The sequence below is a fragment of the Carcharhinus amblyrhynchos genome, chromosome 13, assembly GCF_965287045.1.
Source record: "Carcharhinus amblyrhynchos chromosome 13, sCarAmb.v2.hapA, whole genome shotgun sequence".
Taxonomy (NCBI): domain Eukaryota; kingdom Metazoa; phylum Chordata; class Chondrichthyes; order Carcharhiniformes; family Carcharhinidae; genus Carcharhinus; species Carcharhinus amblyrhynchos.
Window position 1 is genome coordinate 46,178,486 of NC_137336.1, and position 25,082 is coordinate 46,203,567.

Below are 25,082 nucleotides of genomic sequence, written 5' to 3' on the forward strand. Positions count from 1 at the left end.
TAACCTGGTGTTGTGAAACTTGTTACTGTGCCCTCATCCACCAGGGATCTCTTCTTTGGATCATGAGTTTTTGGATAGGAGGTTTTGCAGACCACGACCATTATGGACACAAGAAGAAATGTACTGCAATGCCTCGCCTGATCTGTCAACTTATCCACATTTTCAACAGGCTGATGGCTCTGGTGCTTCTGTGGTTGTCATTTTATCCCCTCTCCACTTCTTTCTGTGGAACTAAAAAAAAAGTTATTAGCATCTCTTCACTGCATACCTCTTGTTACCTATTAGCCTTGTTACCTAGAAACCATCCATCGAGGGTTTTAGTCTACTGAACAGAATTAGCACCAGTGAATGTCAAAGAATGAAGGAGTTGTGGCTGCTGCCCAGGTTCCTAGCGCATAGCTGGATGATCTTTCCAATGATGCTCACAGACCAGCTCCATCTTCAATGAGTGGAAGCCCTTAGTGTTGATGAAGGGGCAGGATTATCAGCACGAGCCTTTATGGTGACATATATACAGTCAATAGCTCCCTGCACCCTGGGGAAACCCGTAACCGCCCTGATTCTGCTTGTCCAGTGTGAATGAGATATAATTTGTAGCCCCTCAGAACATAGCATCAATGAAGACCTTGATGCAGCAGTGTGCATCAAGCAGTGTGTCAGTCAATACCCTCAGGTGATGAATGACTCCAAAATGAAACAGATTGACACCAAGAATTATAGCATTCCTTTATGTATCATGGAAATAAATCTCCTTTCTAAGAACCGAAGCTTACGGAAGTTTTATTTTAATGAAGAGTGAAAATTCTTTTGCTCACGACAAACTTTAACAAGAATTTTGAGGCATTATTGGAAATGTGACTGTTGCAAATGTATTTCTAGAAAATGTTATGCTGGTACGGAAAACTTAAATAACATACTTTATCATCCTATGCCTTCTGCTGGAGATACTTTTTTTTGTGAAATGACCAAACAGCAGAGCACTTATCACTAATTACGATTTTTTTTTAAACACAGAAAGTATTTAATTAAAATGAACTATGATATGAGCCTCAGTACAGAAATCCCACCGGGTTTCCAAAAATAGTGTACAAGAAATAATTAAAACAAAAGCTGTTAAGTGTTTATTAATGTTCTACAAAATAAACCTTTGTAACAAAAAACAGTTGCAATTTGAGGAAGCTTCTTTAAAATTCAAATTGACAGTATATCATTAGTAATGTCTATTTTTTACAGTAACAGTATCTGAATTACAGACAACTGAACAGAATTATGGCATTTGCGGCATCAAGGCTAAAATCCCTTAAGTCCCACATCTTTTATTCTTGAGCTGATCTTTGCAGTTGATAAGGCATTGCTATTTCACTTAATGGTTAGGATCTCATTGCTGTTCAGTGGACCTTTACGGAGGTAATGCATGTTAAAACATAAAATGCTTTTTTTTAGCATTATTTATTTTTTGAGTAAACATGCTTATTTAAGATGAAGAATGTGACTGTTATGAAATGGAAGGTCTCCACATTGGGTCCTCTGACAACATGAAGTGCTATTAGATCATGCATGATCTTGATCAAATGCAATGCCAAACTCCGAATGGATCCAAATTCAAACTCCACAATCACTCTCTGCCCCAGTACCAACTTTCATTCCTACCTTCCCACCAACCATTTGCATTTATATAGCACCTTCAATGTGGGAAAACATCCACAGGTGCTTCACACTATCAATTATTCCCAATGATCCTAGCAAAACGTTGAATTAAATTCAAGCAACTTATTGGGTAATTCTAAGCGGTGTATTCTTCTGCATGACGATTGCTTATAAACTTTGATTCCTTCCTGATTCACTTTTCTCCCGTCCCCTTCCTTTGGGTTAACCTATATGTCAATCACTACGCAATGGTAGATGAACTGCTTTCAAGTATGTATCAATGGCTTACTGTAACTGGCTACTAGGAAGTTGATGTTGATTATGAGGAGTGCTCAACTTCCAATAGGGAAATCCTGCACTTGGCATAATTGTAAATATGTATGACTAGCTAACTAGGTGAGTGAGTTGATAATTAGCACCTACCATTTACAGTGTTTTGACTCAAGAATTTACCTCCACTTTCACTATCATCTGTATGACAAGAACTCAAAGAGAAGCATTACTCAATTCAAATCTATTTGTACAGTGAGTAGTGATTATAAAGCTGAGGATAGGTCATTCAACAAAAGACTGTAAGATTATTTGTCTTGTGGGGCAATAGGAAAAACCTCCAAGGGGATGGGCTTTTTGGTAAGTAAAGCAATTATTTTCATAGCAAAACCTTTCTGAACACTGAATTTTACCCATAAATCAAATATGTATTGTGTGATACAATTAAGGGAGATTACCTAATGATTTTACCAGGAGAAGCAATATTAACACTGATCCTGTTTTCTCCAAAACCAGTTAACAATGCAATTATAAAATACTTTCAATGATCAATGAGAGAAATCTAAGTTCTTCTGTTGTCCAATTTATTAAGAACCAAACCTTAGATGGGATATACACACTAGTTAGATTTTTCTTTTGCTTCAATGCATTCCAGGGATAGCACGTGACACGCTGTATTTGCAAGCTGGGATTTATGACTCAATTGTTTTGGCACTTAATGTAGATTTCTAGATATCAAAATGTAATATTTAATATACACCTCCTTATATGCAAACTCAAAGAAACACAGATACGGAAATTTCCCTGGTCAAGCTTCCATTCCAGTGGCATTTGGCAATGTCGCCTACTGTGTCATTAGTGATCTTTACAAACCAGTGTCAGTGTGAAGTGCATGGATAAAATATATTCACCACAATCATGTAGCAAACATTTTGAGTTGATATTTAGTGTACAATTGTAGGTGGCAATGGATTTAGATGCTTCAGATGCTGCCCGCTATAAGGCAAAAGCAAAGTTAATGAGTGGGAATAGGTGTGGGACCAGTGTAATCTCCAGTGTTGCATAAATATCATACAGATATTTTTAATAATGTTCTTTCATTGTAATCAAATCGAAGTACATTACTTCTGCATTGTGTTAGCTTAATTATTCTTTCTTGGTGTTGCATGTCAGGAGAATGTTCATGTTCCCTGGTTCAAGAGTGAGGTATTTTACTTTTCCTATTTTCAAATGCCTTTCAATTCTATTAAGAGCAGTCATGTTAACAATTTTTAAAAGCATGTTTCACATTTCAAGTCTCTTGCTCCAGAGTTTATGCTTGATACCAGTCAAGCCCTCTCAAAGCAAAAAAGCCCACTAAATGTTTGATGAAATCTATGCTACATTACAATTAATGTGTTTTAGTTATTATCTTGTAAAGACCCCATGTGGTTTACATTCATGAGGGATTAGCCAAAAGCATAACTTGTGCAACAAGAATGAATAGAGGAGTATTATTCAGTTTGAATTCTGTTCATCATTGTTCTCAGTACACTCTTTGTAACAGTGAATGCGTTTCAATATCAAACCTATTAGCAAACCCTCCTGATTATTAAAGAATAAAATCAATAGCTAATTGGATTGAAGTGTCTTCTATCCACTTATCTTTCAAACATAATAACTCCTAGCTTTCGAGGTATTGGAAGTATACCAACAATATAACTGTTTGTAGTTAGGTTTCGCTATAAGTATTGATTACAGAAATGTATATGCTCTATCTTTTGTAGGGAGGTTCTACAACAGACTCTATGTTACCTGCATGTATAACTGTTTTTTAATCTTTACGTGCATTATATCAGTGGCTAAACTACTGCATCCCTCTTGACATGGCTGTATATTAACTAAGGTGTTTCACAACTACATAATCTACTTTTACACAATAGTACAATATAAAAGAAAAAAATACAAAAAGTGATGCAGAATAATGTTATCATTTAAGAAGGAACAACAGTTTTTTTTGGCAGAATTTGTTCGTACCAGATTTACTTCACAAGATGCCTGCAATTGGTATGAACCTTTACGCTGCTGGAATTTCGCAAATCTCAAGATTTTGGACAGGAGTCTCCGGTCATTCATGTCAGTGGGATTGTCTGGTGCCACAGCAGTGAATGGAGATTTGGCTGGGCGCCAAATTCTCCATCCTTGCTTGCAGTGTCAGTGGTGCGTGAACAGCCGGAGAATTCTGGCCTTTGTTTCTGTATTCAATTGCAGTTAACTGGCGATAAAGCAACAGATTTTTATTTAGAAAAAAATCATTTTCAATAACCTGGATAAGTAAGTTAAACTGAACACTGATATATTTTTCAATTTTTTTTCATGTCAGGTGAAGCTGGCTGCATTTATTTACTCTTCCAGCACAACTTTGTAGATAAACCGAATGTCCACCTCAGAAGGCATTATGAATCAATCACATAATGAGGACATTTAGGTCAGACTAAGTAAGGCTTCCTTACTTCAAGGACATTTGGGAACTAGTTGAATTTTTAAGACAATCTGACAGATCATCATGGTGTGATCTTGGCTGTGAGTCCAGTACCATAATTACCATCATGTTTTCCAAACAAAAAAAGGGTATTTCTTTGCTCTTGGGTGATGACTGACAGACCATCGCGAGCAAGTGGGGTAATATTAAATGAAAGCACGTAAAATATGCAACAATTACTGAAATCTTGGACTTTGTGGCCACGCGTTTCATATTGTTCCAACTTAGGTTGAAGTTATATAAGGAATGTATTAAGTTGCTTTTAGAAAGCATAAACCTATAAATTAATGAGCTAATTAAATATTACATATGAAAAAGCATCTTGCGGTGTAAAAAAAAACCTATACTAAGGTACAGTACTCATTTTCTGACAAGATAATTGGAAGGGGCCCAGCCCTCCCATAATGGCTCGCTATTTAGGATTTTACAATACCACCATCCATTGGCATTTTTTTCAAATACTTCAAAAACAGTTCCCTCCTTAAATCCAGCGGTCTCCTCATCTCCTGCAAAATCTGCAAGAGCTACATAGAGGCATTGCTTTGAAGATTCTTCATCTTGGGGCAGATTTAAATTGACGGATGCCACGTTAACTTTCTCTTTCCCCAGTTCCAATTTTTCTGCCTGCCTTTCTGTTACTTTCGAAGGAACAACCAGTTCTTTTCTGTGTTCGTGAACTTTGGGCGGAATGGCTCCTTTTACCGGGAGGGGCTCCCGTGACCCTCCCCTTGCTTTAATATCATCTTTGCTATGTTCATGAGATGAGCCAGATTTAAATCTCGGTGGAGCTATGAAAGGTTTGTTTTGCCCCCAGGCGGACTTGCTCTCAGCTGCATCTTTTTGATGACCTTTAACATCTGCAGATTCTGTGGGGGTTTTCTTTGGCAGTGGGGGCCTTCTGGGTGGCACAATTGGTCGAGGTGGACCCTCTTTGTGTGTTGGAGGTGTGCCTTTTGGTTGAGCATCATCAGCTTTCTTCTCAATTGGCTTTAAACCCTTTGAAATACCTGCTTTGTCTTCAGTGATACTCGGATCATCCCTGTTATTTTGTTCACTTTCAAGTCCATTTTGTTCTCTCTGAAGAACTTTCATTTCACTTATCTTTGCACTCATTCCTAAATCTTGCTTCAGTTGAGGTTCATTTTCTATATTTCCATGAAAGCTACTCGCATCTATAGACAATTGATTATTTGAGCAGTTCTGACTGCCAGCAACATTTTGGGAAGAGTCCTGCTCCCCCATTTTGTCCGGCAGTTTTGCTTTTCTCAACTTACTTCTCAAGTTGGAGATGTCGACTTCAGATTCAGACTGACTTTCACCTTTTGTGGCAGGAAGTGGCTTAGGTCTCAATAGAGGTTTTGGCTTCAGTGGTAGGTTTGGAGACAATTCCACTGATTTGTCTTCTATTTCAGGCTTTGGCTTTGCTTGTCTTCCCACAGGCTTTAGATTAGGCCTGGCAATTTCATCTGCTAATGTCTTGGGCCCTGTTTCAAGTCCTTTCGACTGTGAAACTTTACTTGCTTCAGCGTTCAGCTTCTTGTCTCCTTTAGGTGCCATTTTTGGGGGCAACAGAGGTAAAATAGCTCCAGGCACACCAGGCTTGGGTGGAAGTCCCTTTGAATGCTTATCCATTGCTTCTACCTCAAACCTATTGTTATTCTGTTCTTTCTTTGAAGGGAGAACTGGCTTCTCTTTGTTAAATTTGGAAGAGTCATTATTCATTATATTTGAAGGAGAAAAAGGCTTGGATTGGGATTCTACATTTGAGGAAGAATTGAATTTATTATCAGTTGATGGGGATTTGCTTGCATCCCTCCCTCTCCAATCCTTCAGTCGGTGTTGAATTACAGACTCATTGTCAATATCATTCGATTGTGGCTCTTTGGGAAGAGGTCTAGTTAAAAAGGCACTATCTCCATTAGTACTGCTTCCTGTAGCTCCATCTGAAAGTTTAAGTTTTGCCAGTTCTTGTGCTAAAGGTGGAAGGAAATTTGCCCTTGAAGCATTACTTGATTTCTTGTACTTGTCAATGAAAGAAGCTGGGGCCCATCCTTCCTCGTCATCTATCTGAATGTACCACCAACCACTTAAGTTCTTTTCTATCACCTATAAAGAAACAAAAAATACATTTACCCTCAGCAGCAGCTTAATGTGATAATAAGCAAGGGGCACTAATGACCATTCCTGCTCTTTAGTGACTCAACAGCAAACCTACTGAATTAAATGAAGGCTTAGGAATTCAAAATAACACTGCAGAATCACAAATTAATTCAAAAATGATCCTCGTTTATGTGGCAATAAACCAATTTCTATTATTTCAAATATATATAATATATAGCATTTTATGAAGTAAGATTTTGGATCTAGAATGTGTACATCTGTTCACATTCCCAGAACAAGTAAAAAAAATTAGTTAGCCATCAGAAAATTATTAATACTCCCCAGGCTTAACTATTAAATGTATTTACATGGGATGAGGTTCTAAAGGATAACCACTGAAATATGAACTGCTGCCTTTAGGACAGAAAAGAAAAATGTGGAGGGACTGCAAGCTTTAACTTCCCATTGTTTAAATAATGAATTAAAGATGCAAAAAATACAGCATTTCATTGGGTGTCTGTCACTCTTTATGTTAACTGCAGACGCTTCAAATTGAACCGATTAAACTTGGTGCTATCCATGTAACAATTTTTAAAATCAAAACTATTAACAACTGCAGACTGCACTCTCAGATACCTAGTTTATAATTATTATGAAGTAGATCTTATAGTTTGAATTTTAATGTTGTTCTAAGTTTCTATTATCAGCATCTTTATAGCTTTCACACTGTACCCTGTGTCTACTATTCAACATGCGCCCACTATACAGCATTCATTAAAGGGGGTAATAGGAAAACTGTTGTTCAAGGCTACCAGGTCCCCTGGACCCGATGATCTGCATCCTATGGTCCTAAAAGATGTGGCTGCAGAGATAGCGGATGCATTAGTTATAATTTTCCAAAATCCTCCAGGTTCAGGAACGGTTCCAGCAAACTGGAAAACTGCAAATCTTACACCACTATTTGAACAAGGAAGATGACAGAAAGCAGGAAATTATAGGCCAGTCCAACATCTGCCTTTGGGAAAATTATGTAATACATTATTAAGGAAGTAGTTGCAGGATATTTAGAAAATCATAATACAATTGGGCGGTGTAAACTTGGTTTTACGAAAAGGAAATTTGTGTTTAAGAGTTCTTTTAAAGAAGTAACAAGTAGGGTGAATAAAGGGGAAATGATACATGAATAGGATACATGAATAGGGTACATGAATAGGGAGGAAATGAAGGGATACAGTTGGTGTAAGGGCAGAAGGCTTTTTTTTAGTTAATTTGGGGAATCATGATTGACACTGGCTTGGAAGGCTGAAGGGCCTGTTCCTGTGCTATACCTTTCTTGTTCTTTGTTCAGTAGATATAGCACATTTGGATTACCAAAAGGCATTTGCTAAGGCATTACATAAAAGGTTATTGCACAAGATAACAGCTCATAAGAGCTGATAATATGAGCATGACTAGAGGATTGGCTAACAAACAAGCTATTATTAAAGACGTTATCACAAAGCACTGGGAAAAATTCAGGACAGTCAGGCAGAAACAACATGGTTTGTGAAAGGGAAATTATGTTGAACCAATTTACTGGAGTTCTCTGAAGAAGTAACATGTCTGTGGATAAAGGGGGACTGGTAGATGTACTGTATTTAGATTCCAAAAGGCATTTGATAAGATGCCACATCAAAGGTTATTGAGAAAAATAAAAGCTCATGGTGGAGGGGTTAACAGATTGGCACAGATAGAGATTGGTTAGCTAACAAGAAACAGAGGGAAGGCAGAATTGGGTCTTTTTCTGGTTGCAAAGAAGTGGTGTGCCACAGGGATTAACGATCAGATATCCACAGAAGTTCTATTGGGTGGCATCAGCCCCTTGGCTTCAGATTGTGGAGTGTCTGACGACAGTAGGCCTATTGGTTTACATGAATAGTGTTCTCACCAAGAACATTAGAGTATAAGATACATTTTATAACTTATGTAATTTTTATAAAACTATATGTACCTGCAAAGGTATAGCTGAAGTGAAGGTATGGTGTATTATAGACTTCTTTTCTATTATCAGTTATTGTTTAATAAATGTTTTATTCTTTTGTTAAGTTTAATTGACAGTCAGGTGACTTTGTTCATCCTTGCCCCTAAACAGAAGGTAAAAGTTAGGGTCTGTCAAGTTGGGTTCCATTCTGGGGCCTCACTGTCCAGTAGTACCATCAGCCGGGATCATAAGAGACTACAGAATACTGCAGTACAGAGGGATCTGGGTGTCCTTGTACATGGATTACAAAAAAAAGCTACAGGTACAGAAATAATTAGAAAGGCAAATAGAATGTTGGCTTTTATTGCAATGGCATTGGACTGTAACAATCGGGAATTCTTGCTCTAACTGTAAGTTGGTCAGACTACATGTAGGGTACTACATACAGTTTTGGTGTCCTTATTTAAGAAGGAATAAATCTGGATTGGAGGTAGTGTTGGGTAGTTACTCAGGTTGGTTCCTGGGATTAAGGTATGTCTAATGAGGATAGTTAGGGTGTATACTCATTTGAGTTTAAAAGAATGAGTGGTGACTGTATTTAAACATACAAGATTCTAAGAGGGCTTGATAGGGGAAAAGCTGAAAAGGTGCATCTCCTTGGTATAATCTAGAACTAGGGTACACAGTTTCAGAATAAAGAGTCTCTCATTTAGGATGAAGAAGTTGGCGGGGGGGGGGGGGGGGGGTGGGGGGGGGGGGGGCAGGGGGCGGGGTGGAGGGTTGTTCTTATCTTAGACCGTCATCAATCTTTGGAGTTCTATACCCCTGAGAGAATTACAGGCTGAACTATTAAGTGTGTTAGAGGCTGAGTTAGTCAGATTTTGATCTGAAAGTGGGGGAGGGGGGGTCAAAGGTTATGGGGTGTTGACTGGAAAGTGAGGTCATGATCAGATCAGCTGTGATCTTATTGAATACAGGAGTGGACTCAAGCGGCCAAATGGCCTTCTCCAGCTCTGTATCTTATCTTCATGCACGTTAAACATATGTCTGGGTAATGGAATAATATCTATTCCAGACGCCCAGCATGATCCTGTATAAGGGGGAGAACTTCCTCAGGGATATTTCCATTCCAGCAATATAACTTCAGTGGAATCTCTGGGACTTTTGCCAAAGTTAGATGGAGCAGGAGAATTTAAATTAGTAATTAACAGTAAAATTAACTCCTGTTTTACTGTTAATTACAGGTATTAAGCATGAGGTTTGGGTGTATTTGGAACTGGAATGAGAATGCACAGACTGAATTCCCAAAAGGCTGAGGAGGGTTTTGGCCATTAGTCTGTGCTGGCTTTGAACTTTGGCTCCTGAAGAAAAAGAGTGCACTGTTATGCCCCCAGTAAAACTCTTTCAGACCAGTGCATCAGAATGTGCTTACAAGGGCATCCATATCACTGGTATATATATATATCTGTGTATATATGTAGGCACACAACATTTTCATTTGCTTACCTCAACTTTTTGTCCTGCCTGAAAACTGATGCCGTCAGGAATGGTTGTCTGGAAAGCAGCAATAGTATAAAACTCTTCTTCTACTTCAGGGGGAGTAGGTGGTTTGGGAAGATTCAATCCACGTGGCTGTTTATAAAGTTAGTGAAAGCCAAAATCATTTACTTAGCTAGCCAAATAGATGCATTGTCATTCACGTTTCTTCTTCTCTATGTTTTCTAAATAATAAATAGTTTCACAGGTAAGAAAAGCTAGCAGGTTAGGAAACAATTAAAAGATTCGAAAGAAAAGTTATTACTATTAACTGTACATACTTTAAGACACCTAAAGCCTTTCAAAAAAAATTAATGCCATGAAAAATACAGCAACAGTAGGCTATCGAATTGGTTATTAACTGCAACTCTAACCCAGACTACCTTATTGCAACCAGGGGTGCAGGTAAGAAACTGATATCTATTTCCCCAGGCATAAAATGGGTACCAAAGGTTCTAATTTAATAGTGGCATAAGCCCTGTCCAATCTAGGCAGGTATAGGTTGCACTGTTGAATTCATGAGGCATATTTATAAGGTGTCCTCGAAAGATACATAAAGCAGAGCCTTAGTGCTTTGATTGTTAAGATAGTGACCTGACACCTGTTCAAGGATTCCTGTCGAAATTAGTCAGCAATGAAAGGGGCAGGCCCAGCACCCAGTCTCACTCAGAATTCTTCACTAATCCACACTATAGAAACATAAAAAACTAGAAGCAGCAGTAGGCCATTTGAGCCTGTTCTGCCATTCATCTGATCATGGCTGATCACTGAATTCAATATCCTGATCCCCTCTTCCCCCCATATCCCTTGATCCTTTTAGTCCTTAGAACGATTCTTCTTGAAATCCACAACATTTTGGCCTCAACTACATTCTGTGGCAGTGAATTCCACACATTCAGCACCCCCTGGGTGAAGAAATTTCTCCTCACCTCAGTCCTAAAAGGTTTACCCCTTATCCTCAAACTATGACCCCTCCTTCTGGACTCCCCCATAATTGGGAACATTCTTTCTGAATCTACCCTGTCTGACCCTACTAGAATTTTATAAGTAGTTATGAGATCCCCTCTCATTCTTCTAAGCTCCAGTGAATAATATAAATGTTATGTGACTTAGTCTCACCTCATATGACAGGCCTACCATCCCAGGAATCAGCCTGGTAAACCTTTGCCGTACTCCCTCATAGCAAGAACATCTTTCCTCAGATAGGAACACCAAAACTGCATACAATATTCCAGATATGGCCTCACCAACACCTAAGAGCCACGACAGATCAGCCATGATCTTATTGAATGGCGGGGCAGGCTCGAAGGGCTAGATGGCCTACTCCTGCTCCTATTTCTTATATGTTCTTACACAGCTGCAGCAAAACATCCCTATCCTCAAATCCTCCCACTATGAAGGTCAACATACCATTTGTCTTCTTTATTGCCTGCTGTACCTGCCCGCTTACTTTCAGTGACTGATGCACGAGGACACCTAGATCTCACTGAGTATCCACCTCTCTCAATTCAAGTAATAATCTGTCTTCCTATTATTGCTACCAAAGTGGATAATCTCACATTTATCCACATTATACTGCATCTGCCATGCATATGCTCACACACTCAGCCTGTCCAAATCATGTTGAAGCATCTCTGCATCCTCCTCACAGCTCACCCTCCCACCCAACAATGTACCATCTGCAAATCTTTCAGTTCCCTCTTCCAAATCATTTATATATAATGTGAACAACTTGGGTTCTGGCACAAATCTCTGCAAACTCCACTAATCACTGACTGCCAATCAGAAAAAGACCCACTTACGTCAACTCTTTGCTTCCTATCTGCTAACCAGCTTTCTTTCCACCTCAAGACATTATCTTCAATTCCATGTGCTTTCATGTTACATAATAGCCTGTTATGTGAGACCTTGTTGAAAGCCTACTGAAAGTCTAAGTAACCCATATCCAGTTGTGAAGTTGTACGAATGAAGTAGCGGCATGATGGGAAAATTGGTCAAGTATTTGGTACAAAATAAGGAAAACTGATCAAGCTATTCCAAAATGCCAGACCCCTGTAAGGCTTAATAAGACTGATCCCGCATAACTTAAGACATGATTAAGACTAGAGAAGGTTAAGCTGTGCCTAACCTCTGTAAGTACTGATAAGGGTGACTCCACATGACCTAGAGCTTTAAGAGTATGACAAGATAACGTCAGAGATGATGGAGTCATCAACCTTCCTCTGTTCTATCAAAGGACAAGATAAAGGTATAACTGATGAGACAAAGAGTTCTAGGAGATCTGCAGGTTGTACCACGATTTATGATATTGCTTATGATGCTATTACTGATCAAATTTCTGAATAAGCTCTGATCATGCAAACTGATAATGATTATATATAAATACTGAATTGATTCTTTATGTAAGGGCGGACTTGAGGAAGAATTAGCAAGTCGTAACGACGGCTCTCTGAACTCAAGTTTTTGCCAATACTGCATGCAGTGTTTTGTAAATAAAGACAAGTTATTTCGTTGGAACGAACTTTGTTGAGTCTTTGTACCACAGTCAAGAAGCAGGAAAATTTCCACTTCAACACAGTGGTTCTCCTCGGTCAACTCTACTAGTTATATTTTCAAAGAATTCATAAGAACATAAGAACATAAGAAATAGGAGCAGGAGTAGGCCATCTAGCCCTTCGAGCCTGCCCCGCCATTCAATAAGATCATGGCTGATCTGTTGTGGCTCAGTTCCACTTTCCCGCCCTCTCCCCATAACCCTTAATCCCCTCTCTTATCAAGAACCCATCAACCCGCTTCTTAAAAATATTTAGCGAGGCAGCCTCCACCACTTCAACGGGCAGAGAATTCCAGAGATTCACCACCCTTTGAGTGAAGAAGTTCCTCCTCAACTCCGTTCTAAACCGCCTCCCCTTTATCTTGAGGCTGTGCCCCCTAGTCCTACTGTCTTTTTTGAGCGGGAAGAGTCTCTCCACCTCTATCCTATCCATCCCATTCATCATCTTATACGTCTCAATGAGATCTCCCCTCATTCTTCTAAACTCTAACGAGTACAAGCCCAGTTTATTCAGCCTCTCCTCATAGCTCAATCCCCTCAACTCCGGTATCAGCCTAGTAAACCTCCTCTGCACTCCCTCCAGGGCCAAAATATCCTTGCGCAGGTGCGGCGCCCAAAACTGCACACAGTACTCCAGCTGCGGCCTCACCAATGCCCTATACAGCTGCAGCAAGACCTCCCTACTTTTATATTCAATCCCCCTCGCTATGAAGGCCAGCATCCCATTCGCCTTCCTGACCACCTGCTGCACCTGCAAGCTGGGTTTTTGCGACTCATGCACAAGGACCCCGAGGTCCCTCTGCACCGTCGCCTGCTGCAGTTTTTCGCCACGTAAGTAATAGTCCTTCCTACCATTCTTCCTACCAAAGTGGACCACCTCACACTTGCCAACATTAAATTCCATTTGCCATTTCCTGGCCCATTCGCCCAGCCTATCTAGATCCTTCTGCAGACTCTCCACACCCTCCGCACAATTTGCCCCAAGAGATTCGTCAAACATGAAGTCCCTTTTGTAAATCCATGCTGACTTAGTCTGATTTTACCACTGCCTTCCAAATGCTGAGTTATGAAATTCTTGATAATGGACTCTAGCAATATCCCCAGTACCGATGTCAGGCTCACTGGTCTATAATTCCTTGTTTTCTCACTACCTCTCTTTTTGAATGGTGGGCTTACATTAAGAAACCCTCCAATCTGTAGGAACCAACCCAGAGTCCAAACAATTTTGGAAAATAACTACCAATCGAACTATTATTTCCAGGGCCAATTCCTTAAGTACTCTGGAGTGAAGATTATCAGGACCTGGAGATTTATCCACCTTCAAACCCATCAATTTCTCCAAAACCATTTATCTACTAATGGTGATTTCCTTCAGCTCCTCATTAAAACTTGTTTCTCTCAGAACTTCTGATATTACCATGAACTCAACTTTTAATTTTTAAGAATCTTCCTGTGGAGCCACAAAGAGCAAAAGACTTTAAAAAGGGAAATACAGCAAGTATAAAATCCTCAAAATGATATAACAGCATTTTGTCACAAAGGCCATGTTGTGGTTATTTTTAAAACTTTTAAGAGCTAATGAAGCAACTCATGACATTCTGTCCCATGACATGACTAGACAGTGTTGGTTACTGTCTGCTGTTGGATTCATAATGTGACTACAGCAGAGAAACCCTCCGGAGAAACAAGTCAGTTTTCTTCCCAGATCACACAACACTGCCAAAAGAAAAATTAAGGGGGCGTATTTCACACCACCGTGCAGGGGATGGTATTACAAAACTCCGCTGCACAGAGATCGGGGCACCATTTATAATGGGCACTTTGATCACAACCTGTGTAAACCATCCCCATCCCACTACTGAGGTCTCAGGCACTTCTGTCACCACCCCACCACCAGCCCCCCCCACCCCCCATCATCATCAGCTCCTTGCTCCCCACCGATCATTGGCTCCTTCTCTCCCCTGATCACTGGCCCCTCCCACACTCCCCACACCCCCCTTGATCAATGGCCTTTCCCTTCCCTCCCCAATCATCTCACCCCTTCCATCCCTCACAGTCGGAGCCAGCACCATCCCTTTCCCCCCTCACCCCCCCGCCCCCCCCCATCCATCCCCATCAATGGCAATTGACGGCAACCCCTGCTCCATTCCTGGGCACAATCTCATACAAATATACACCCCGTCTGCTCCATGAGGACTACACTGGTGCCTGCCCTTGGCACAGGGTGGCATAATGCCAAACAGGCAGTGCCGGGAGAGCAGTGTCGAGTCACTGTCTGGCCATCTCCCTTTCTTCCGTGAGCTATACTCATCTTTGCCACCCCGAGGAGACCCCCATGAATGGTTCACATCTAGGTGAACATATTGTAAATTGCGTTGGCACGTGTCAATATATGGCTGGAGGTCGATATCTGGCAAGGGCCGTGGGTTATTAAAATGTATTGAAATTCATATAAATCAGGTTTCTGCCCATCATGGGTGTGAACCGGCTGACATTCCTGGCAAGGGGCAGGGAAATTCCAAGATCACATTCTCATTGTCGAGAGCTGCAACCTTCTTTCCAGATCTTCAGCCCCTGCTCGCATTCGCACGGATGGTGAACACGGGTTCAAGAGCGCATCCGTGGTCAAATCAGGTGCAGAAAGTAAAATACAGAGTGAAAGGAAGATTGGATTAAGAGAAAGAGAAAAAGAAATCAAAAGAAAACTAAAAAGAAAGTTTTAAATTGCCTGCAACAATTCCAAACTGAAAGAATGAGACTCCATACTTACAACAGTCCATAGGCACTGGCAATAATTAAAACTGTTAAAAAGGATACATAGATAGAAATGGATAAGGCTTAATTGTTGATGGCAAGTTTGTGTCTACAGTACAGGAACTTTATGTCAATTACTATTTGATTGGTGAAGCATACAGCAAAATGGCATTTTTAGGAAGCTAATAGCCAAATAGTGCAACTCAAGACAGCTTCTGGGTTTTCAAATTTAATCGCACATCTGATCTCACCTAAAGTTGATGTGCAATTTGTGCATAAATTACAGCGAAGACCGTTAACCTCACTGTTACTTGACAGTGAATTCTGCAATCTCCTTCATAACTATACCTGCATCTTACACCTATTCTTTAACTCAGTGATTTTGTCTGCAAACCCCTCCACACTGATCAAAGTACTTGTTTGCAAATGACTTGTCCACTTTACAAGAAAACTTTTAAAAACACAATCTTAATTAAGCTTTTGGTCATCAGCCATAATTTCTCCCTTCCTGTTATGCCCATTTTCTGTTTTGTGAAGTGATTTGGGACTTTTAATTAATTTGCTGATACTCACCACAGTAAGATCTCTTCTTGGAGGTGGTCTTTGTCTCATGTTTAGTAACTCTGTATTGTTTAAAAGAAATGTAATTAAGTTTTGTTGTATAGTTCGCTAAGACTCCTTCTAATTTTCAATATAATTAATAGCGGAACAAGAATTTTCATCTTTCTTCAGACGATGAAAGTTAAATGTGATACGTGTGATATTCTGAAAGAGGTTAAACACACAAGAATGATCCACAGGCCTTTAGATTATCAAATTTGAAAGTTTCAATTGGAAACTTGGAAAAGTGAGGAAGTACCTGAAGATAGCAATTCTCATAGGCCACTGTTGGCTGAGAAAAAGCCTAAATGAAAACAGACAACTTGGATGCACGGATGCATGGAATTCTTGTGGTGATGTGGAATTACAGTGCAACTTAAGAGGAAGGCCCCACTTGACTCGCAAGAACACTGAAGTCAGCAATTATCAGACTACTGGTATATGGGCATGTCAAATCAATAGTGGGTACAGTTTAAATCCACATAAAAATATGAAGCCATATTTTAAATGGATCCAGATGGAAATGGATGATCATGGAATACTTTTTAAGTTTGCCATACAAGTGACATTTCTGCTAGCCCTTGTAACTTGACATCTCAAGTTTATAGCGATGAAAATAGAATTCAATAAATTTTCCCATCAAAGGAATTAGGAGTGGAACACAAAATATCATCTTGTTGTCATTCATTCCCTCGGGTTAGACCTCCATATACAACACCTGCTCGATTTCCACCTATTCCAGAAATGCTGAGTCATACAGGAAAGGAAACTCAACTTTTGCTTTACCTTTTCAATGAGCAACATCAAGTAGATGGATGAGTTTCAACTACTGCCTATTCTTATTATCTGTTCTGTCACTGGCAATATTCTGAAATGGAACCTCTGAAGTGAGAACTCCTATAGCTCCAACAAGTGACATGCCATCTGTTTCTCATCACAGCTAATGAAGATATTCTATGTGCCTGCACAGTTCCAAGTACATACTTACTGCTTTTCGCATCAGCACATGCTGCCCCTCGGATTGCGATTTTTTCATCCTTCTGGTCAAATAAAGATGTCTTCTCTCTGATCTCTTTCGGGCAGGCTGACTGTTTGCCAATTCCATCAAGGTCAGTTGCACTTGAATGGATAGATTGCCCCGAAGTTATTTTCTGACCCAAGAGATCATTGGTAGCCTTTTTCAAGTATGAGGCAGGGGCCCATCCCTCTCGATTTTGATATCTGTTCCAGAAGAAATAAATACTTTCTGAAATGAACTTGCTTAATCACTATGGCATTGCTGTCCCTGAACTCTCAAAATCGGTTCTGTAAACCTGAATAGATGTGCACTTAATTTAAAATAGAGGCCAATAATAAGTAAGTTAGGGAATGGGATGGATTTAAGATTGCTACTTTCTGATGAAAGACATAATCAAGAATCCTCAGTTCTCTGAAAACACAATTGCCTTTCCCCTTCCCCCATTATAAAGAAAATCTTTTAAACATTGTACAAGCAGTCACGCTATGAGTTTTTCCTGACATTTTAAGTTACAGGTGTTCCAATTTCAACCATCAGTGACCGAAAGGATATGTCAGTTCCTGTTCTCAGATCTGTAACTAAACAGGCAACCAGGGAAACTGTTTCTCCAAGTTTCTAATTGAGATTGCATTCATTATATGGGAACCTCACAGAAGAATCCCATAGCACAATGGAGAGAACTTTAAACCACTCCTCTCCCCAGGACAAGTTGAGGGCAGGTGGAGAGTAGATTTAATAGCCCAATTCCTGAAATCTGACCAAACCTGCCATCAACCTATCTGTTTTAACAGTGACAGTTTTAAGGATGCCTGAGCAATCCACACTGGAAGGGTGGGTGAGTAGTTAGATGTAAATGAGTCTGTACCCCTGATATTGTCATAACTATTTGAATTTAACACCTCCTGCATGAGTTTCCTGTGGCTCAGCAAATCCAGGAACTAAAGGAAGCTAGGAGCAGCTGGATTCAGCAGTTAAGTACTTTTTTATGGCACTGGAGAAGATGTGCTGCTTCACACAGCCTCTCAAGCAAGTCTTTTGACATGATTTGTTGGACCAAATACCAGCCAATTCAAACCCTCAAACTCTCCTGGTCGCCTATCCTTTCCTTTTGCCAGTCTGACCAGCCCCAGCCCAGGGGATCTCTTCTGGTTTTCTGCCAATCTGATCTCTGGTTGGCAGTTGGGTGGAAGTAACTGAGGTTGTACCATTAAACGTGGGAAGGCCTTCAGCCTCCTGGGAAATCACCCCTGCTCCCTTGCCTCACAACTTTACTCCCCCGCTTTCTCCTTGCCAATATTGGAGTCAATAGATAGGAATGCAAAAATGACAAAATATTGTCACCACTTCTCACATCTTTATTAAGCGGTACATGATACTAGCACTGGGACTTTGTCCTTTAACACTAAGATGTTGAAAACATCCTGGCTGAAATGTAGCAAAATTGCAATTGCACTTGATAGCAAGTAACCAATTAAATGTACCAGGGTTCAAGAGCCAAGTGTTGTAAAAGATCGATCAACACAAAATTCCCATCTATCTTGGCAAATTGCTGACATTCAACTAATGGGGAAAACATTAGTGGAAGTTTGGGCCCAATCTTCTAAGGAAAGATTGTTCGATTTCTACTCAGCTCCTATTTTCTTACCTTACACTGGAGTTCCTTATACCTTACCCAGTGAACCGGGCCTCCTGAGAAACATGGAACTTACCTGTTCCAGGACTCCTTTCCTCACAGGCTAGAGCATCAAAGGTAGCCAAGACATGGCCATTTTATTTTACAGCACTAGCTGCCATATTCCAATAAGTTTAAATATCCCTTTCCTTAAAAACCATTTTGACAAGCTAAGAGAAGGTAAGTATGTAAGTGGGTGTGGGAGGTCAGGTGTGAGGGGGTTGGAAGGTAGGGGCAGAATGGTTGGTGATGTCAAGGTAGTTGGAGAGTGGTCAGGGGTCGGGGTAGTAGTGAAGTCGGAGGGTCAGAATATGTGGGACCTGGAGAGTAGAAAGGGTTGGTTGGGTTGGGGGATTAGTGGAGGGTTTGGGTGGTCAGAGGTCGGGATGTGGATAGTTGAAGGGCCAGGTGGGTATTTGGGGGCATCATTGAAATAGATACCTAAGAATTAGAACTAATTTGAATCTCTCTATGTTTTCCTGGGTAACTATTCCGCTGGGTCAGACACATTCAAAACCTCTCATTTCAAATCAGAGTTTCAGAGGGTTCCAGGCGAATGGTAATTTCCAAATGGAAGTTGAAACTTCCCAGCTAACTCCTGCACATCTTCTGGGATAACCCTGGAATATGATAAGCCTTAAGAGTTTCCGTTCAGTTTACACTGGATTGCTGCTGCTGTCAGGAACGAGAAGTACAAGCACTCCTTTAAGACCAATGAATAAGCAGTGACCAAGAACTGTCTGTTGTTCCCATCATTCAAAATGCCACCACCGCAAAGAGACTGCATGCAAGAAAAATGACTGTTCCTTATTAAAGGTCTCTGAGGGACTCTGTCATGGGAATCAGAACTGGGATTTTTTTCACACATGCGTGTGAAACGGATATTAATCCCTCCTCAGCTGGTTACATCAAAAGGATATTACATAACATTTATTTCAACAAATTAATCATATCCTGTCATATTATGAAAGACAGCTCATTGATTAAAAAGGAAGTCATCAAAATCTGGCACATCTAAGCTCAAACAAATTCAGCTACTGCTAAGTGGGAACGTCTGGTAAATAGCTTAAATATAACTTTAAGACATGAACAGAATGTATCACAAAATACTGACATATTTCAAGATTTTATTTGTTGCAAAGTAACTTGTACTCTTTGCCCCAGATCCATATTATCCTTAATTGGGAGATGGGAACAGTTTTACCTTGTATCTCTTTTGCCCAATAGTGTTGCCATATCTCCATCTGATGAATGCTATAGAAAGGCAGCCCTTCCTCCAGTAAGATGCAGCAGGAGGAAACATGCCAATATTTGTTTTAAAGTCAGGAGCTGCAAAATTTGGCTGCATAGTGTCCATTATTTTGGGTATTGTTTTGCATCTAAAATGTCATCTGTGGTGCAGGGAGTGTTGACCAGACCATAGAATCCCTACAGTGCAGAAGGAGGTATTCGGCCTATCGAGTCTACACCGGCCACAATCCCACCCCAGTCTTATTCCCGTAACTCCATATATTTACCCTGCTCATTCCCTTTAGCATAGTCAATCAACATAATCTGCACATCTTTAGATTGTGGGAGGAAACTGGAGCACTTGGAGGAAACCTACACTGACATGGGGAGAAAGTGCAAACTCCACCCAGACAGTGACCCAAGGCCAGATTTGAACCCAGCTCCCTGCGTTGTGAGGCTGCAGTGCTAACCACTGTGCCACCATGCCACCCATGTTTGTCAAGTAGGTAGATCATGATGTCAGTGTGTAAAACAAATTTAACACTAGTGGTGCCTTTCTGGACCTCAATTTCCAGGCATATAGCCTTTTGGTTGAAAGGATCCCTGGCCAATACTACACATATGGATCATCAACTACTTACAGGCTATTTGCTGATTGACTTCTGTTAGCTCTTACTTTAATTGTAAACATTTTGGTGCTTCTGGAGTTGTTTGAAACTGATGTCTAAGAAGGAGTGAATAGGAATGTGAGGATCTTTGTCCTGACTTTAAGAATTCTGCACAGGTCACTTGCACCCATTGATGATGAGAGTAATTTGCATCTCCCTTAGCCTACTGCAAGGCAGAGAGAGCAGCAGCAGTAAGGAAAAGTTGCTGGTAGAGGAAGGAAGGGAAGAAGGAGAAAGTCTCTCAGCTGGAGAGGTGTTCGAAGAGCAATTCTCCTACCTGAACTTCAGCAAGGGACAGTGCTTTGGTTGTCTCCCCAACACCAATGAGGTCTGCAGTGAAATCTGTCACCTGCTTTCACCAATCTCAGAATGATGCAAGGACTATATTGTCACTTGTGAAGATGATGTTGGCCGGAAAGAAACAGGCAGAACAAGCACTTGGCAACGCAGGTCTCCCCGTGGTGCAGGGTGCTATAGGCTGCATACAATTCACCTTGTGGTGCCACATGTCAACTCTGAGATATACCAGAACCGAAAGTGATCCCTTAACATCCAGCTGCTGTGAGACCATACCTAGCACATTATACAGGTGACTGCCCAGTGTTATGACAGCAGTCACAATGCCTTTATTCTGTGCCAGACTAGTGTACCATCTTCATTTGAACCAAATTGGGTGACAAAGGCTATTTGCTGATCACATGGCTCCAGTGCACGAGCCACACGTAGGTGAGCAGACTTTACACGGCAGGAAACCATGTTGCCACACAGCATGTCATTGAGCATTGGTGTGCTAAAACAATGCTTCCACTGACTGAACCTTACTGCAGGAGTACTGCAATAATTAGCAGAGCATGTATAAAGGTTCGGCATGGTCTGCTGCATACTGCACAACATGGCCATTATGAGCTATATGGTGGTCAACTAATGAGGAGGATGGCGGTGGGAGGGAAGAAGGATGAACGAAGAAGGCAATCCACTACTGCTGTCCTTTCTGACTGAGTTGTCCGTGATCAACTGATCTAAAGCTACTAACAACATAAACATTCCAAACAATTTTTATAACTCAAACATTGCATCAAAGTCAACTAATGATCCTAGTCATCAGCGTGCCTTTGATTGTCCAAGTGTGCTTATGCAGTGCTACCCTTCTGGCTCTAGTGTGTTACTGGAAGGTTGCTGACTTTATCTTGGGGGGAGGTGGGAGGGGGCAATTATTTTGGTATGGTTGAGACCAACATTCCAGTTGCGATAACCATTCAGAAATTTGTGGAGATTTGGAACTCATAGCCAATCTGTCACAAATTGCTCTGTTATCTTTTAAAAACAATAACTGTTAGCACGATGAACATACCAATGTTTTGTTCAGCAAATTCAAAGAGTGAGATTTGATGCAAGATCAACTTCTATGATCATACAATTATTTTGCATTATACATGTGAGGCAAATGTGGCAACATAGCAATCTGCAAACTTGCATTTCTGATTTAAAAACTCATGTATATTAGAATGAGAGGACATGTATGAGAGTATTCTTATAAGTTACCCCAGATAGGAATATAGGTGGTGCTGTTGCACATCTATTTCTCTTTTTCCTCTAGTCCAAATCATTGTGGTAACATAATGCATAAAATTATCATTTATGGGGCACATCATCATTAGTCAATAACTGGCATGAAATCTAAAGTGTGTGTTTATGTATGCATGCATGTATCTATGTGTACGTGTGAGGTGTGCATAAGTTTGTCTATTTAGTGTGTGAGTTTATGTTTGCATGCGTGCATTTGTCTGTCAGGGAAGTGAGACTCAATCTCAGCTTTCATTGATGCATCATGCCCAAATTCCCTTCCGCTTACAGTAACACTACATACACAACTGGAGTCAACAATCCAGCTTCAATGCATTTGAGTGAGTTTGTCACTGTGTGTGAGTTGTGAGTTAATCTATGTGTGTACGTGTGTGTGTCTGGCCAACCTTATAACCAAATGTCCTCATAACTATTATCCCCCATTGCTATTCTGCCAGATGAAGTGAGCCTGCAGCAGGTTTCCCATCCTCCGCTCATCCATTTTTAGGCATAAGAGAATTTTTCAGCCCTTACACAATGCTTTCTCTAATTTACTGTGGACCCCAGCTTACACGCAGCCTGTCTGCTCCCTTAACAGCATGGTCCCGACTGCTGCACACCCACATCCTCATGGTTTAGAGGGATGACAGATTAGGATTCTCGTTTTGCTTGGGGAAGGTATATATTCAATGGCTGTTTTTGTCACCATTACTTAACCTGGAGTTCATACGTCTACCTTGCTACTTTTACATGGTGTGTATATATACTTGTATATCACAGGAGCAGATATAATATATACACTCACACATATATATCCAAGAACTGAAAACTGGAAAAGAAACAATAATTGTAGAACCTCAAGCGATTCTGTTCCTTACATCTGTTAGCCCTAACTCCAATGACTCATTATCCACATGCTCATTATTTGCTCAGTGTACGATAATAAGCTCTATTCTGGAGAAGAAGCTGGAAACAGGAAGTGGTACCATGAGGCCAAACCACTTCAAGTAATAAAAAGTTGACTAAGATGGTAGTTTTTGTACAAGGAAACATACATCATAACCCTCTATATTTGTCTGGCTGGAGTTTAACCATTTAAATACAAAATTCTCTGTAGGTCTGTTAATACTGCATTAACAGTGGTTTGTTCCAAGCATCACCAGTGGCAAAGGTTCTCACTGTTAATAGGTAAGATACCATAAAATTGCATAATTGATTTGTAGCATGTTAACCTTTTTCTACAGCCAACTTGGAGGGCAAAACAAAAATCACAACAAGCAGCAGCAGCATTTGATATGCCTGAGTGAAATGGAACAATTCTGTACCACACCAAATCTTTAGCTGAAGTTGCATTCACAGTGCAGGGAATTTTTGAACTGGCTTGTAGTCTTCTTATAAGGAGATAAGGGTTTAAGTTATGGACAACACAAGTGTTTGCTTTTCTTCAACTCTTCCAATAAGCTCTATTCCCTTTTCCTTCATGTACTTATTGAGCTTCACCTAAAGTGTCTCAACTACTCCTTAAGGTCCTTTTACTGTTCTGGTTTGCAGCTACCACACCATCAGCAATTGCCCCCTGAAAAGGTGTCAGCCAGACAAGGAAAGTTCTTGCCAAATGACAGGATTCCTCAAGTGCAAGACACAATATATGGTATCTGCCAATGGAGAAATTGAAGCAATATACATGCAAAAGACAGAAATATTTTATTCAGATCGCAAGGAAGTACTATTGTTATATCCCTAAGTCATGTTATCTCACAGGTAGAGATATAGGACCATGTGACTCCTTTTACAAAAACTCCAATTAGGAGCAAAAAAATTCAGACCCATGTCCTCGAACAACTGAAACCAGAGAGGGTGGTGATGGCAGACCTCAATGTGTAACAGTAATTGTTGTGGCTCCAAATAGGGCTAACTTTCTTTTAGTGCAATCCTGCAGCAGAACTTCTTAACTCTACAGAATAGCAGGAGCAGTGTTCTCCACAAGTCTCCACTGTGACTTTGTAAACAACTAATGCACAATTCTACCATCATCAATGCTTCACATTGAAGTTGGGCCCTTTAAGAGTTGGCACCCCATTGGAATTAATGTCCTCCACCACCCTCAATCCCAATTCAGCTGTTCTTTAAACTCAGATTTCTGGACAAGATTTTAGGGCAGCACGGTGACACAGTGATTACCACTGCTGCCCAACAGTGCCTGGGACTCGGGTTCAATTCCGGCTTCAGGTGACTGTGCGGAGTTTATGCATTCTCCCTGTGTCTGCATAGGTTTCCTCCCAGGGTTCAAAGATGTGCAGGTTAGGTGGATTGGCCATGCTACATTGTCCCTCAGTGTCCAAAAGATGTCGATGGGGCAACTGGCTTCCTGCAACGTAGGGATCCTATGATTCTATCTGGCAGAAGATTCAACCTTTATGGGAGGGTTCTCCTGCTGCCAGACCAACAAATTTTCTTTGCCATTTGCACAAAATGATATAAAAATAACATTTAATAAAATAAGTTCAATTTATAACTTAAAATTGCATACAGGGCATTTCACCAAGATCTCATGAAGGACAAGTCCACAGTCATGAAGTCCTATGCCACAAATTTCCCTCATATCATTGTAAAACGAGGAATCACATTCAGGTCTTTGACTTACCTGATCTTCCACCAGCCTTCCAGATTCTTCTGTATAACCTCCACCACTGCACCCCTTTCCAAGTCAATCTCATCATTATCTCTTGCTGAATATGGATAAATGACAACAAAATTCTCTTCTGGAAAAAAAAGACAAGTTTATATGACATTTACAATCAAAAAATCACATGCCATGCAGGAGACCAGGATTTATGGAGCTAGCAAAACTGAACTATGATTAATAATGATGTTTGAAGCTCTGTAAAATTAGTTCACATAAAAAGCTCAATATAAAAAGCTCAATGCACATGACCAACAATTTCATCAGTGTAGAATTTTACAGTAAAGCACATTTGTTTTGATTCAG

The 25,082-nt window shown here is 40.4% G+C and overlaps 1 protein-coding gene across 2 annotated transcripts in view; it reads right to left on the minus strand.

Moving 5' to 3' along the window:
• Window positions 1–783: 783 nt before the first annotated feature.
• Window positions 784–25,082, minus strand: part of sh3pxd2b (SH3 and PX domains 2B) — a 272,944-nt gene continuing 248,645 nt past the window's right edge. For both annotated transcript variants that reach the window (XM_080201640.1, XM_080201639.1), the window contains 5 exons: window positions 24,738–24,855; window positions 16,931–17,163; window positions 15,916–15,965; window positions 10,005–10,130; window positions 784–6,544 (listed from right to left, as the gene is read on the minus strand). In XM_080201640.1, the coding sequence (XP_080057766.1) occupies window positions 4,799–6,544; window positions 10,005–10,130; window positions 15,916–15,965; window positions 16,931–17,163; window positions 24,738–24,855 (2,273 nt within the window). In that variant the 3' untranslated portion in view covers window positions 784–4,798. The remainder of the gene's footprint in view (window positions 6,545–10,004; window positions 10,131–15,915; window positions 15,966–16,930; window positions 17,164–24,737; window positions 24,856–25,082) is intronic.